At 43.2% G+C, this 15,293-nt stretch overlaps 1 protein-coding gene across 1 annotated transcript in view; it reads right to left on the bottom strand.

Moving 5' to 3' along the window:
• Positions 1 to 15,293, bottom strand: part of gon4lb (gon-4 like b) — a 68,572-nt gene that overhangs the window by 38,004 nt on the left and 15,275 nt on the right. The window contains exons 10-13 of the mRNA XM_079558185.1: positions 13,990 to 14,030; positions 7,751 to 7,824; positions 6,243 to 6,492; positions 2,646 to 2,732 (exon numbers count right to left, since the gene is read on the bottom strand). Of these exons, the coding sequence (XP_079414311.1) occupies positions 2,646 to 2,732; positions 6,243 to 6,492; positions 7,751 to 7,824; positions 13,990 to 14,030 (452 nt within the window). The remainder of the gene's footprint in view (positions 1 to 2,645; positions 2,733 to 6,242; positions 6,493 to 7,750; positions 7,825 to 13,989; positions 14,031 to 15,293) is intronic.

The following is a 15,293-nucleotide window of genomic DNA, read 5'->3' as shown; positions in this document are numbered from 1 at the left end:
CAGCAGCCTGGGACTGATGCCATCGGGTCCTGCAGCTTTCCCCCGCTTCAGTCGCCTCAGCTCTCTCCTCACCTGGTCCGGTGTGATGGAGAGGGGGGAGTGAGGGGGGATTGGTGTGGGGGTGGACTGCCAGGGGTGGGGCAGGTGCTAGAGGAAGTCCGTATGGTGGGGGCTGGAGGCAGGTGAAGGTGGTCGGGGGAGGGGGGCAGTGTGCACTGGGCTGGAGACGTGTGAAGAGGAGGGAGTGGGGGGAGAATCAAACCGGTTGAAATGTTGGATGAATTCATCCGCCCCGCGCTGGTCTCCATCAGCTGTCCCTCTGGCACTCTGTCCAAAACCGGAGATGTTATTCAGTCCCCTCCACACGTCCGGTGCGTTGCCCTGCGCCAGCTTCTGCTCCAGCTTCTGCTCCAGCTTCTGCTCCAGCTTCTGCTCCAGCTTCTGCTCCAGCTTCTGCTCCAGCTTCTGCTCCAGCTTCTGCTCCAGCTTCTCGCCATAGTCCTTCTTGGCCTTCCTTATCCTGGTCTGGTCTTCACCCGTGCCTTCAGTCACGTAAACACAGCGCAGACGGCGCTAGCATTTAGCCTCTCCTCTTCTCCACTATAGCTCCAAACGAGGTCAAGATAGAAGCTACCGAGCTCTTCCTCGTTTTCCTTATTTAAATATGGTTACGTGTAGTGTTACACTATAAAGTATAATTACACAAAACTACACAATGTGGATTTTCTAAGCAGATATAAAGGGGAACTATATTGTAAGGTTTAATAATACCAGGAGAAGCTCGATATCCGCACAGTAAAGTGAAGATATTACTGCGCGGAGGAGAGGCTAAATGCTAACGCCGTCTGTGCTGTATTTACGTGACTGAGGGCACGGGTGAAGACCAGACAGGTACAAATGAACTTGTCTAAGCTCAGGTAAGAACATATCTCAGTATGTAAAAAAGGTGGCCTGTTCCTTTAAAGGAGTGGTTGGCGGCTTTGAGATGGAGGTGAACAGCAGACTGAGGGCCACTCACATATTGCACATTGCACCCAATAGAATAAACCACATTGCTCCATTTGTGGCTATGGGTTTTGTCTTTAGGATGCACACATTTTTGTCTCAATGTAGGGCTCCTGCTCATTAATATCTAGATTTATAATATAGCCAACAATTAGGCCCATTAAAAATACAATATTTTTGTTTTAAATATTCCTTGTCTGCTCTCAAAAGTAAAACTTCTCAATAAGCCATGGAGTTTTCAAAAGCATTTTATTTTTCTCCTCGAGCCTTGAACTCTGCTGTGACAACCGTCTCCATCGTGACTCAAGGGGAAGGAGCGGAGTTAATGGTGCTGCGGCCATTGGTGCTTCTGCCATTTTTGTCTCCGCTCAGAGTGGGAGAAGGGAAGAGAGGATCAGACTCGGGAAAACATTGTTTTAGCGGAGAAAACTCCATTGCCCACTACAAAAACACAACATGTGGCCTTTGTAAAGCAGCAGAGATTTTCAGAAAGTCAAGCCCATTCCTGTGCAGAGTTATGATTTTTTGTGACTAAATAACCAGTATACTCATTCTAGCCACTAATAAATGGAATACCGGTGGTATTTCAAATTAAAACAAAGGGTGAAGACTTGATTATTACTGTTGCAAACCAGTGTTGTTTTCGTCAACGAAGACGATAACTAAAATTAGCTCTTTGGGGACTAGAACATGACGAGACGTTTACGAGTTTACGTCAATGAGACGAGACGAGACAAAAATGGGAGAAAGTTTTTCGTCAGATCGTTCACAAACAGAGTTTGTGCGCGGAGTGAGAGAACACACCGGTAAACGTGACACGGAGCGGCGCCGTGCTGCTCATGATGCGGCCGGGCAGCGGCGCCTCTTTCTCTCTCTCTCTCCCCGTGGCGTGCGGTCACTGCTCGCGTACATCCTCCTCGGAGCGTCCGACATCCATGTCACAGGGACTTTATTGTTTCTCAGGACAGTTTTCAATACCGTGGCGTATGAACACAGAAAGCACGTTGATGTAGGCTACGTATGTGCAGATAGCACTGTTGGTAAAAAAAAATAAAAAAAAATCTCGAAGCGATGATCAGAGGACGAGGAGAGCGGGCGCTTTTGGGAAAAGTACTATTCACAGTCGGCCTACCACATCTGCCAGTGCATATCGCGGTGTCATCTGTTTGTCAAAAGCTTTGTCTAAAACTATCACATTTTGAAATGACTAAAATGTGACTAAACCTAAAAGCATTTTCGTCCAAAAGACTAAGACTAAAACTAAAAGGGCTGCCAAAAACAACACTGGTGCAAACCGCTACAGCTAAACAAATATGTGCCTGGAATCAAGTGTTGATCTTGTGGATATAGTCGAGGGGATGACGGTGTCAGGCGAGTAATCTCTACTTCACAATGAGGCCAGCTGCATTTTGGTCTGGGTGATACAATTCTATAGCCAACCCGGCCCCCCATCATAGTCAGGAACGATAATGTGGCCCCCAGAGAAAAACGTTTGAGGACCCCTGCCCTAAATAATGGCAGACTTCAAATGTGCCAATTATAACCATAAAAATTATGATTTGATTGGGATGAATCTATTAGTCAACACTATGAATACAGTGAATGAAGGGATAAAGACGACCTCTTCACTTCATATTTACCAGGAAGAGTTTGGTGATGTCAGCTTCATGGTTTAGAGCATCGATTCCTCTGGTGAGGAGGTGAACCTGAGTCAGAAGCTGCACATGCTGAAGAAAAAACAAAGATATCACAACAGTCGAGGAGGTCATTACAACTAGCAAGGGAGGCCTCACAATTTCTAAAGCATCGGGTCACAGGACCCTATGGAAAACTGGAATATTGTACATGTTTTAGTGAATTCTCAAAGTATTAGTGAGTTCACAAATACATGATAATGCATCTTCAGCTACTGATTTGAGTCCACACCACAGTGCTGCTATCCAATCATGTGGCACTATTGTGAGATAAGGCGGGTTTTAAATTTGCTCCCACCAAAAGCACTTTTATCAATAAAACAGGATGCCACCAGAAAAAATCACAAGGTCTGATGCTACACACTTGAATGCATAAACAATATTTGTCATTTATATAAAGTGGGTTGAAAAAGTATCCGTACCTTTTTAACTGTGACATTTTGCCACGCCATGGACCACAAACATAAATATATTTAGTTGAAATTTCATTCAGACGTTGCGTGATGATTTCTGAATGATCACATGTCGACCCAATGACTAAATAGAGTCTACCTGTGTGTAATCTAATGTCAGTTTAAATACAGCTGCTCTGTGATGGTCTCAGGTCTGTTAAGAGACTATTGGGTAGCAAAAGCATCATGAAGTCCAAGACAAACACGTTGGAGCTGCGCATAACACACTCAGCTGCTCGAAAACAGATGACAGATAAAACCAGATGAACTCAAGTCCAAAGGATTTGTAGGGAGACTTTCTATCAGGAATTTCGTATATACGAGCTAATTGGCGTGTGGACAGGCCAAAGAGAAATAGGAGAAAATGCTTTTTTTTTATTTTTTTTTTTTTATTTCTCTGCGGCCCTGTAGCAAATATGTCACGGCCCGGCCCGGTGGTTGGGGCCACTGAGCTAAACATTTGGGACATACAAATTTCTTCTTCGGAGACGTTGAAGAGGCATCACGGAGATGGTGAAAGACTGTTGTGGAGCGGAGGGAGCTGCAGGAGGAAGGAGGAGCTATGACAGAGGAGACAGAGGGCAGGCAGCTAGGTTTCTTCCGAGTGCTACAGTTTCCTCATCCTCCGAGGTCATGCGGGTCAGGTTGACACACAGCAGCAGCGCGGCTCAGCCGCAGCAGCTCAGGACGGACACCTGAACACAATTTCATTGTACGCTTGTACAATGACAATAAAGCACTTACTTACTACTAAAATATAAACTTGTGAATTAATTTTTCTATTGATGATAGCACGTTGTCCAGGCCCTGAGGAAACAAAACAGCCCCACACCATGATTTTCCCTGCACCGTACTTCACAATGAGAAGAGGGTTTTGATGTTGATGTGCTGTTCCATTTGTCCTCCTCCCAAACTATCCAACTTTGGGTCCAACTAGGGTTGGGCGATGTCCCCTTAATTGGCCGTTGACGATGTTTACAGTGAACCATCGTGATGGACGATGATATCGTCCATTTCTCATTATAAGCATTTTTTAAAGACATTTACATAGCCTATATATGCTGCATATTACTATTTATGTTAGGAAAAATGTGCAGATTGCAGGATAAATGGATCTAAACTAAACGTGATCTTAACAGAGTCACGGAACACGAATTTTGCAACAGAAATGTGTTAAAACTTGCGCGTAAAGTCTGGGGCGGAGAACGACTTATTCAGAGCGTCAACTACTCAATACCAAGGCTCATATCACACTAATACAAATGTAAATCGGAGCTTATTATTTGCATTTGCTCAATTTTAACGTAATGTTTAAGAAACAGTGGGTGAACGGGACAATATGTACACGTTTGCGTCGTAGCTTACATTTTTGAAGCCGCTCCACGCGCCGTCCGGTCCGTGTGCTCGTAACCTCGTAACTCCTGCACCGCGCCTCTTTCTCTCCTCTCTCTTTCCTCTCTCGGTCCGTGAGAATAATCTAAACCCATGCACGCTCTGCTAGCTCCGATGTGAGAGCCATCTCGCCATTTTTGAAACGGTTTAAGTTTCCGTATGAAGCAAAGCAAAGCAAAACCACGCGCTGTTAAACTCTGAGCTGCAGAGAGAGAGAGCTCCGCGCGTCAGAAATAGAGCAGTGCTGCGTCTTGTTGTGGGAAGTTTAGTTAAGGTTAAGCTGGTAACCAACCCGGCACCATTCGGCCTGGCTCCCTGCCGTGCGGTCAGACTGGTTTTCTTCCTGTACCCCAGACAGGACAACAGGCCGAGATGGGCCGTTTGCATTTACATCTCCATCTCACAAAGGATCCAGATCCTGGGCATGGTCAAGATCCTGGGCAGGGTCGTTTCGCATCTACAAGATAATAGGCCCACATGGCCCATCTCACCAACATGACAATGGTCTCCTCCCAGGCAAAGCGCCTCTTGGCCGTTTGCATTTACATCTCCAAATGTATCACCATGTCTTTGTTCTGTTGTACCGCCTTTCATGTATGTGTATAAAACCAGCTACGAAACCTTGCTCCGCAGATTTGCACACAGATCCGTCTGAGTGCACAATCTCCGCATGCGTAATAAATTCACATGTTGACTAGACAAACTTCTCTTAAGCTTTATTAAGTAAGAAAATCCACAACAGTCTTTACGTTAATAATTACGGCTAACACATCATGGCTTCTGGCAGGCTACTGACACTAGCGTGCATATTAGTTATATCCGTGATTTAATTTACAGTGCAATCCCTGAAAAGTTTGCAGGTTTACAAGGCCTACAGAAGACCAGTGGTCAGTTGAGACCAAAATTGAACTTTTTGTCCTAAAGGCAAAATGCTATATTTGGCATAAAAGTAACACTGCACATCACCCTGAAAACACCATCCCACTGTCAAACATGGTGGTGGTAGCATCATGCTCTGCAAAAGACTTGAAACTGGGGCGGAGGTTCACCTTCCAGCAAGACAACGACCCTAAACATAAAGCCAGGGCAACAATGGAATGGATGAAAACAAAAAATATCCATGTGTTAGAAAGGTCAAAAGTTCAGACCTAAATCTGTGGAAAGATCTGAAAGCTGCAGTTTGTTGCGCTCTCCATCTAATCTAACTGAGCTTGAGCTGTTTTGCAAGAAGAATGAGTAAAAAAAATCCAGTCTCAAGATGTGCAGGACTACTAGAGACATACCCAACAGACTTGCAGCTGTAATTGCTCAGGGGGTATAGATACTTTTGCACACCCCACTTTTCTTTTCTTTTCTTTTTCTTTCTTTCTTTCTTTTTTTAAGTTAAAAATTATGCATACATTTCTTTTCACTTCACGATTGTGTGTCAATGTGTCTTTCACATAAAATTTTAATTATATTTATTTATGTTTGTGGACCATAGTGTGGCAAAATGTCAAAAGGTCAAAGGGGTACAGATACTTTTTCAACCCACTGTATGAATGTTTATGTTCATTATACGTATTACGTTCCAATGCACTTTTATAGTCAGAATCCCAGGCACAGTTTTAAAAAAAGAGGCCCCACTGATCCAACGCATTTGTATTTTGTTTTTTTAAAGGATCATGAAGCATTAAAATGAAGATGAAGACGCACGTACCTGCTGTATTTGCTGCTGCAGGTGCTGTCTCTGAGGCTCACTCAGCTTCAGCGTTGGACCAGTACTTTCTGGGCCCAGAATAAGCTGGGTGAACTGCTGGCTGCATGGCAGTTGTTCCTGGTTTTTAACCTGGTTCAGAGGAAGGCTCAGAGCATGGCTTTGGCTGGTGTTAGTGGTGTCCTGGAGGGCTCTTCTGGTCTGACTCTGTCTGTGCACAGCCTGTCCATTTCCTGATAACGGAGACGCCAGTCTAACAAACATAGAAAAGGTGAAGGTTAAATCTTTTTATCTCTGGAGATGGAGGTTAGAGTCAGCTCAGTGCATGCATTAGACACAAAAAGGATAAGACACATGACAAACAACGCATGAGCACAAAGCATGGGAGACGACGGATGGAAAATAGCCAAAGTCTACAATCCGGTGTGGCTTGTTCATTAACATGCACTGTATTACCAAATAAACCAATAAATAAATAAAAACAACCACCATGATCTTACGCATGATTTTTACATATTTAAAGACTTTTTGACTTACACTGACCAAAAATACAAATGCAACACTTTTGTTTTGTGCCCATTTTTCATGAACATTTTTATACAGTCCCCAAAAATTCACATTTAGCATGGTTGGATCTTAACACATTGAGTGTCAAAAATGTAAAAACCCGTTTTTTGGCTTTCTTCATTACGAAACGAGACACTCTAATACACTTCATGTTTGATTTTGGGAGCTCTATGATGAAGAGAACTGAAATAAATGAAAATCAAAAACTTGTGAAAAGGCACAATCTGGACATTTCTTTTTTCTTTTTTTTTTTCGAGTGGTGTTGTTATTTCACAACTTCCTAGGCCTCGGGAAAGCTGGAAAACATCGCGTGAAAATCAGTTTGTTAAGTTTAAAGGTGCATTAGGCAACTTTTTGTGCAAAAAAAAGTTGAAATTTGTGCATACTTGACCTTGTAGTGACCCAGCGGCTGTATGAGTGGTCAGCATGGCACCTTTACTTTCAATCACAGTCTACAACACTCCAGTATAAGTTGTTTTGTAGGTTTTCTGGTCAGCCGTGAATATTTGAGAGTAACGGGCCTTTTGTGGATATTTCATGTCTTTGAGTTCAGTGCATGAAAAATGGGAGCACAAACGGAAGTGTTGCATTTAAACTTTGGTTCAATGTATATTCTACAGTCAGGTTTCCAAACTTGAACACCCCTAAGCATAGTGCTGTTTCCTCTGAGCTGCTCTCTCCTATAGGGGTCTGAATGTAGGAGACAGCACGCTTTAGAAGAATTGCTCTTTCTCCCGACCCAAACAGAGACAGCACCACTCTGCTGTTCCGTCCCAACGAGAGAACGCCACACAGACCTTTCAATCACTTTGCCAGGCACGTGACAAACATGCAAATACAGCATTTTGGACGTTGGTGTTAATGTAAAGAAATACCAAACCTCAAAGGAAACGGTGTTAAGTTCGTTGGATAGAGTATGTGACCATAAGGATTGAAAAACATACAAATCAAGTCCAGGCTTGAAGGCCTCTTCTTCATCTGGTTCCTCCAGCTCCTCATCCTCAGCTTGCTCCTGGAGCTGAAAAAACAAGAGCAAAAACAAGAAATTTGACTATCTATTTGACTATCTTTAACATCTTATGGGTCTTTTCCGAAAAGCATCTTTCAATTCAAAGATAATCATAATAAAGACAAAATGATCAAATAAAATAAAGAAAAATAGAGGTATTTGAAATTGCACAGAAAACCGTAAAAACGACTGAAACACATGTATATTTTGTCCACTTGTGGATATCCAAAAGATGAAGGTTTTTGGTACGGATGCACCGATACCACTTTCTCTAAAACCGATACGAGAACGAGTACTTTGATTTAAGTACTTTGATTTAAGTACTTGCCGATACCAAATACCGATACGAGTACAAGGCATTTTCTTCAACAGACTTTTTGAAGTGAATAGACGGTTTATAGACTGACTTTTTCACAGCAGATTGGTTCGTAAATAGTTGATTTACCCATTTCCATTTCTTTGAGCAAAGTAGGCTACACTTTAAAGAGAAGTGATATAAAAAACATTTTACAGATACCTTTTTACGGTATTTTTTTTTTCATTCATTATCATTTTTAATTTTCATTTATTTATTTATTTTATTCGTTTATTTGACAGGGACATTGCACATTAATGAACATTTCTGTAAATGCACCAGAATTAGCCAAGCAGGCTATTTTTCATCTGTTGTCATCTGTTGGACAGGTGTACATAGTCTCCCCAAAAACATAAATCAACAATTTTCCAGTTATAAAATGCAGTAACACATAAAATAGGGCAGGGCAAGAGCACAAACACTGCACAGTTATATCATAGTTCACATACTATAAGAAATATTAAAACACAATAACAAAAAATACAGATAGAATGGCAGCAGGCTCAATATTGCAGTGATGATACCGTAAGGGCTTTTTGTCCAGTACTTTTGTTGTCTGTTTGTACAGTGGTATTGGTTTGAGTGCTGTTTTATTTGCCATCGATTTGACTGCTACTAGAAGCTGTAATTCTTGGGGAACCTTGAATAATTTGTACAAGATCGAATTTTTCACCAATTCGATTGTGTCGTGTAAGGGTGACCTATGCCCTATCGCCATGGTTACCGCATACCAGAGATGAGCAAAACCCCAACTCCAAAACCCCCAGACCATTTTATGGCATTGGAATTTCTTCACTTCCTGTCTTGTGAATGGCTGATCAGATCAAACACAGTTCAGGACAAATGAAGATTGTGACGATCTTATCTTTAGACCTCACAACCAGAGATGAGAACTCTTTATTGACCTTCGAATTGGACTAAAGACTGAATCTCAAACATCCGATTTGAGTAATAAGCCAATTCTTTAATTCATGGACAGTGAGAATGAACTCAACCGATCTGTTATAATGATGAATTCTTCCCATGGTCAACAAAAATGCAATGTACATACATACTGTCGAAATGTCGGTAATGCATTTGGAAAGTTTGTGAAGTTGTTAATGTGTTTATTGCAATAGAAATGTATTTCCTGAAATCTCTCTTAAGATAAGCCTTCCTCCCATCCCACCGTGACTTGGGCCCCAATCAGATCAAGTTACGGACTGAATCGATTGGTCGAGTCCCGCGGAGATTAAGGGGCCGTCCCCGGTATAAAGGAAGGGTACAGGAAGTAGTTCCCTGGTGAGAGTTTGACAGTTTAAGTTTCTCTTGGAGTTCAGACCGACGGAGAAGGGAGACGGCAGGAAGGGATAAGCACATGGCGACATCCCCCGCTGAACTCTGACCTCTCTTTGTCTCAGATGGACCACAAGAATCTTTAAGTTTGAGCCCGTCATTTGACGTGATTTCTAACCATTTGCGCTGAAACTGCTCATGAGTTCAGGCTTTTTTAGACTCACTGCGGATTATTTATTGACGTTTGGAGAGAAAAGGTACCGAAAATTAGCACCGAAAAAAATACGTTTTTCGATACCGCCCCCTACCGGAGTTTTTCGGTCGGTACCAAGTAGGTACCATTTAACGGTACCCAGCCCTAGTGGGGAGTCCTTACCTCAAGTGGAGGAGTTCAAGTATCTCGGGGTCTTGTTCATGAGTGAGAGACGGATGGAGTGTGAGATCGACAGACGGATCGGTGCGGCATCAGTAGTGATGTGGTCGCTGGAGTGTTGTGGTGAAGAGGGAGCTGAGTCGGGGTCTGAGTCTCGATTTACCGATCGATCTACGCTCCCACTCTCCCCTATGGTCATGAGATTTGGGTAATGACCGAAAGGACAAGATCGCGAATATAAGCGGCCGAAATGAGTTTCCTTTGCAGGGTGGCTGGGCCTCACCCCTTCGAGATCGGGTGAGGAGCTCAGTTACCCGGGAGGAGCTCGGAGTAGAGTCGCTTCCGGATGCCTCCTGGTCGCCTCCTGCGGGAGGTGTTCCAGGCATGTCCTAGTGGGACAAGGCCTCGTGGAAGGCGAGGACACGCTGGTGGGACTATGTCTCCGAGCTGGCCTAGTGTCGCCTCGGGGTCCCCCCAGAACAGCTGGAGGAGGTGTGTGTGGATCGGGAAGTCTGGGCATCTCTGCTGAGACTGCTGCCCCTGCGACCCGGCCCCAGATAAAGCGGAAGAAAATGGATGGATGGATGTTTTCTACAAGATGTATCCTCCCAGTTTATGTTGAAGTCCCCAAGAATAATAGTCTCTTAATTTGTGTTACCTTCTTTAAGTAGATTGTGTGTGTATTTGTATTTTTTGTAGTGTATTTTTATTTAACAATAGTTTTGAGATTTTACTTATTACCGCCTCAGCCGCTCCGGTGTTGCCTTGCTTTGTGAGGGGAAAAAAAGAAGGAGAAAGAGCTGACAGCTCCTTTAGATATTGGAATAATAAACAGGAGGATTTCAGCTGCATCAGAGCAGGTCGGCCAGATGTTTGTCAGTTCACCATCTTTTTGTAAACTTCTGTCACAATGCCAAACTGTTAGCCGCTAACTGTTGCTGCATCTTTTGCTTCGAAAATTTGTGATCTCTTGTTCACGTGTTTGTGTTTACATGGTACGGGGGGGGTCCTTCTGTTTGTGAATAATATTTGGTAGAAATGGGTCTCTTGTGTTTATAGAATAAGTTTAAGTTATACTTTATAACTTGTACTAGCTGAGACCCGGAATGAGCGACTACAATATGTTCGCTAAATTCAGGGAATTCAAAAGAGAGTGGAATATTTATAGATAAATATTAGGGGATCAGCTCTCACGGTTCAGTTCACAGAGCAGGACCCGCGGTTTGGAGCATCACGGTGCAAGTACAATCAAAAAAGTAATAAGTTGGTTTTGAAATGAAATAGCCTAATGATTGTTATTAGACAGTATTATAATCTTAGAATGAAATTGGCAATGCTTTCAAAGCTGCTTTATAATAAAATGTACCTCTGGGCTCACAATACGTGAAAGCAAAATAGAAGACAAATGGTACAGCACCAAGTAAAAAAACATTTTTCTTTCTTTTTTTTTAAAGCATCGCAGAGCAGACCATGCGCTCGTTAAGTTTCATTTTCGCTTTCCTCACGGACGCTAAAGCACTCGGAGCAGCGCGTTTGATTTGAAGCTCATATTTGGCCAGTTGTTGGGACAACTATCTGCGCATACTTTTTTTCGGAGACAAAGCTTTTGAGATGGCATATATATGGCCAGGATTGGATCTTCCACATTCGTCTGCACCTCTGACATTACCAGACATGCAAACCCACATATAGTGAAAAAGGTGACAGTTCACGGGGCCGCAGCGGAACGCGCGGTTTGTGGGAATTTTTTAACAAAACACGTAGATTCTATGATTAATGAACTCAAACAATCCACATTTTTGTAGTGCATATGATGGACAACTATTAATTCAACACTAAACTTTCATTATGTTTTAGAACTGTAGTTCTACTAATGGTAGTTTCCTCACAGAGTGGGCAAGAGAGAGTAAAGGATTTGTACATAATTCAGAATTCCAAATCAGGTTCTGTACATCAGAACATACTGTCTTCTATTTGAATTATATTTAAAAAGGACAAAATATTGTTACATTTTCGATTTTTAAAAATAGATTTTAAACTTTTATTGACTATTTATAGAAATATAGCACACACTGCAGAATATGCCACCCTATACCATACTAAATAAAATGGTATCTGTTCTTTTCTTGCTTCAGTGGGCTACTAAAAGCTTACAAATGGTTTGGCTTAACTGAATAGTTGCAAGTCTCTTTGGACACGTTCAGTTTTAGTAAACTTGTCATAACGTCTCTGATCAGTAGAAACCATGTCAGAACCGCTCATATCTGTGAGCGCCCACTGACCACACGGTCCACCTGGAGAGGTCAGCCCTCTCCTCACTGATCACACGGTTCACCTGGAGAGGTCAGCCCTCTCCTCACTGACTACACGGTCCACCTGGAGAGGTCAGCCCTCTCCTCACTGACCACACGGTCCACCTGGAGAGGTCAGCCCTCTCCTCACTGACCACACGGTGCACCTGGAGAGGTCAGCCCTCTCCTCACTGACCACACGGTCCACCTGGAGAGGTCAGCCCTCTCCTCACTGACCACACGGTTCACCTGGAGAGGTCAGCCCTCTCCTCACTGACCACACGGTCCACCTGGAGAGGTCAGCCCTCTCCTCACTGACCGCAACCGCGTATCAAACGAGCGCAGAGCGTGCACAGAACCACGGGCGCCTGCCCGGTCAATTTAGCCATAGGATTTAGCCTCACAGTAAATGTAGCTATCCGTTAGCTTTATAGGTTAGCTTATAGAGGCTCTCATGTTTCACGCGGTTATAATCAAATATAAATCTACAGTCATCACAAAACTTGGATTAGTTTGGTGCTCAGTCTCGTGCACAGTTGCGCGCTGTGTCGGCGTAACTTTGTTGTACAGACTGATGCATTAGCGCGCTGCAGCTAGCTACGAAGTAAAAGCAGTAAAACTTCACTTGTCGTAATATAAAGCGGTATAACTTTCCCCTCAGCGTCAGCGCGATGTCTCATGCGGTTCATCGCCATCAGTGGTGCGTGTGTTGGAGTGGGGTTAGGGAGTAGACGAGACTACAGTCAGCCGGCGGATGCGGGTGGCTGTTGCGCTGCCCAGGTGAAGTGAGCGAGTGCGCGGGTGGCAGCGGGGCTGACTCAGCCTGGAGCTGGAGGCTCCTCTGGCTGAAGCCACGGGGAAACGGCATATTTGGCCTAACAGCACCAGTGAACATTTACAAGCCTCAGCCAGTGCATTTTTGCAGATCTACACGATTCACATGAATGGCATTTTTCGAGGTCAAAACGGCGAATTTCGCCGAAAGGCGACAGATTTGCATGTATGCATTACGCAGCACTGGATCTCTAATGAACCACAGCCACAGTCACTGCAGGAGAAACTTAAACAAAGACGCGCAGATGTCATGTGTTTTGGAGGATGTATCTGTACCTGTGCGGAGCGTCTACAGCCTGAAGTTTAGCGGTGAGTGACGATGACGCACATCGCCCTGTTTGGATGTGCGCACACACGCACGGCAGTCAGACCTCGTGCACTCGCGTTGTTGTGACGCCGGGTTGTCCTCGGACAGCAGCACCGCGGTCCCTATGGACCCGTGGCCAATGCCCGCGGCCGGTGGGACGGTCACGTGGGGGCTGCCCGCGGATTTCTGGGAAATAAACATAGCGGCGCCCTTATGGAGCTAAGCCCCACCCTACTCGCGATTGCGTTTTGTATTATAGATGTCTTTAAGTTTACCCTGTGAAAAATGAGAGCAAAAACAAAAGTGTAGCCTGTACATTTTTGTTGAATGTATGAAGGCAAGCTAACAGCAGCTGTTGTTCATGGTCAATACTTAAAGTTAGTATTCTGTGAAAATCACTTGTTACAACTGCGTTATGCAGTGAAATATTAAATCACGCAGGCCATGCCTGATTCAAAGGGCTGTATTGTCTCTATTCTGGTAAATCAAAGAATAGCGCTTTGTTTACGTCTGGTTAGGTATCGGTCCAATCTGTGCTTTGGCCCATGGAGTTAGACCCAAAATGGATCCTGTATGGCCCTGGCTATGGCACCAAATCAAAAGTCAACAAAACAAAGGTAGTGACAGTGGAAAAGAGGTCAAAGGGCATCCCTGGGACAGAATCAAGAAATGTGGCAGTTCTGGGACAGAAATGAATTAGCCCCAAGATAAAAAGGTGTCCTTAAAAAGAAGATGTTACCGTCTCAAACAGCTCCTCCAGCAGCTTGTTGACTTCTTTTTCTGAAACACACAAATGTAGTTCCAAAGTAAATAGGCAGTTATGCTCATTGTAAAAGAAAACAAAAGGATTACAAAAATTTAAACTTGAAAGGTGATTGGTTGTTCAGGAGCCACAACAAAACATGGCAAAATTAATTAGTTAATTAATTACACTGTTCAGTATTTTGATGCTTGGACACACGGATGAGTCCTGTGGAGGAGTAAATATTCACAATATTCACTGGGCTCACAATACAAAACTAAAGAAAAAAAGAAAAACATTCAACAAACAAACAGTGTACTGTCACTTGTCGCCCATGTGCACGTTTGAAGAGTTTCGCTTTGAAGAGGGCTGTTAAAACGCATACAGTGCATTTGATTTGAGGCTCATGTTTGGGCTGTTCTCGGACAACATTATGCTTGTACTTACTTGGAAACAAAGAATTTGGGGATTATGACCACGATAGAATCTTACGCATTTGTCCGCGCCTCTGACAATGCGCTGTGCACTAGATCTATCCTTCACCGCAGCCTGGTCATCAGCAGGTAAGACCTTCTCAAAGCCACGCAGATGTCATGTTTGTGGAGGTGGTACAATGCATATCGCGGTGCATTGTTACACCCATATTATTTAGTAATACATAAACTATCTGTATATTCAACATGAGCTTATTCCAAAAACACAAGCTGTCTGAGTTTGTGTTTTTTGAGTTATTATTTCTAACTATGAAATAAGGAATGAAAAAGGAAGCTTTAAAATGTGGTTTGATAATGTACAGTCAATATAAATGTAGTCAAACTGATATTTATTCCATTAAAACCAACACTATGTTTACATTTTTGGTCCCTGCTCCAGATGAGTTTGACACCCCTAGTCTAAACCATATACAGTGCCTCTCGAAAGTATTCATACACCTTGAACTTTTGCACATTTTGTCATGTTTACAACCCTAAACATAAAGATTTTATTTTTATTTTTTTACTGAACATTCACACACAAGTAACAGACAACTGTGAAGTGAAATTAAAATGATACATGATTGTTTTGTTTTTTTTAAATAGAAAAGTGAAAAGTGGGGTGTACATAAGGATTCATACAGCATGAATGAATACTTTGTGGAACCCCCTTTTACTGCAATAACAGCAGAAAGTCTTCTAGGGTTTGACTCTACAAGATTAGCACATGTAGAGACTGACATTTTAGCCCATTCCTCTTTACTCAAGCTCTGTCACATTAGAAGGAGAACGTTTGTGAACAGCAGTTATCAGATCTTTCCACAGATT

This window comes from Gobius niger (assembly GCF_951799975.1).
Source record: "Gobius niger genome assembly, chromosome: 6".
NCBI lineage: Eukaryota > Metazoa > Chordata > Actinopteri > Gobiiformes > Gobiidae > Gobius > Gobius niger.
The sequence above is the reverse complement of the archived record's forward strand: the minus strand, read 5'-3'. Positions and strand labels throughout refer to the sequence as shown.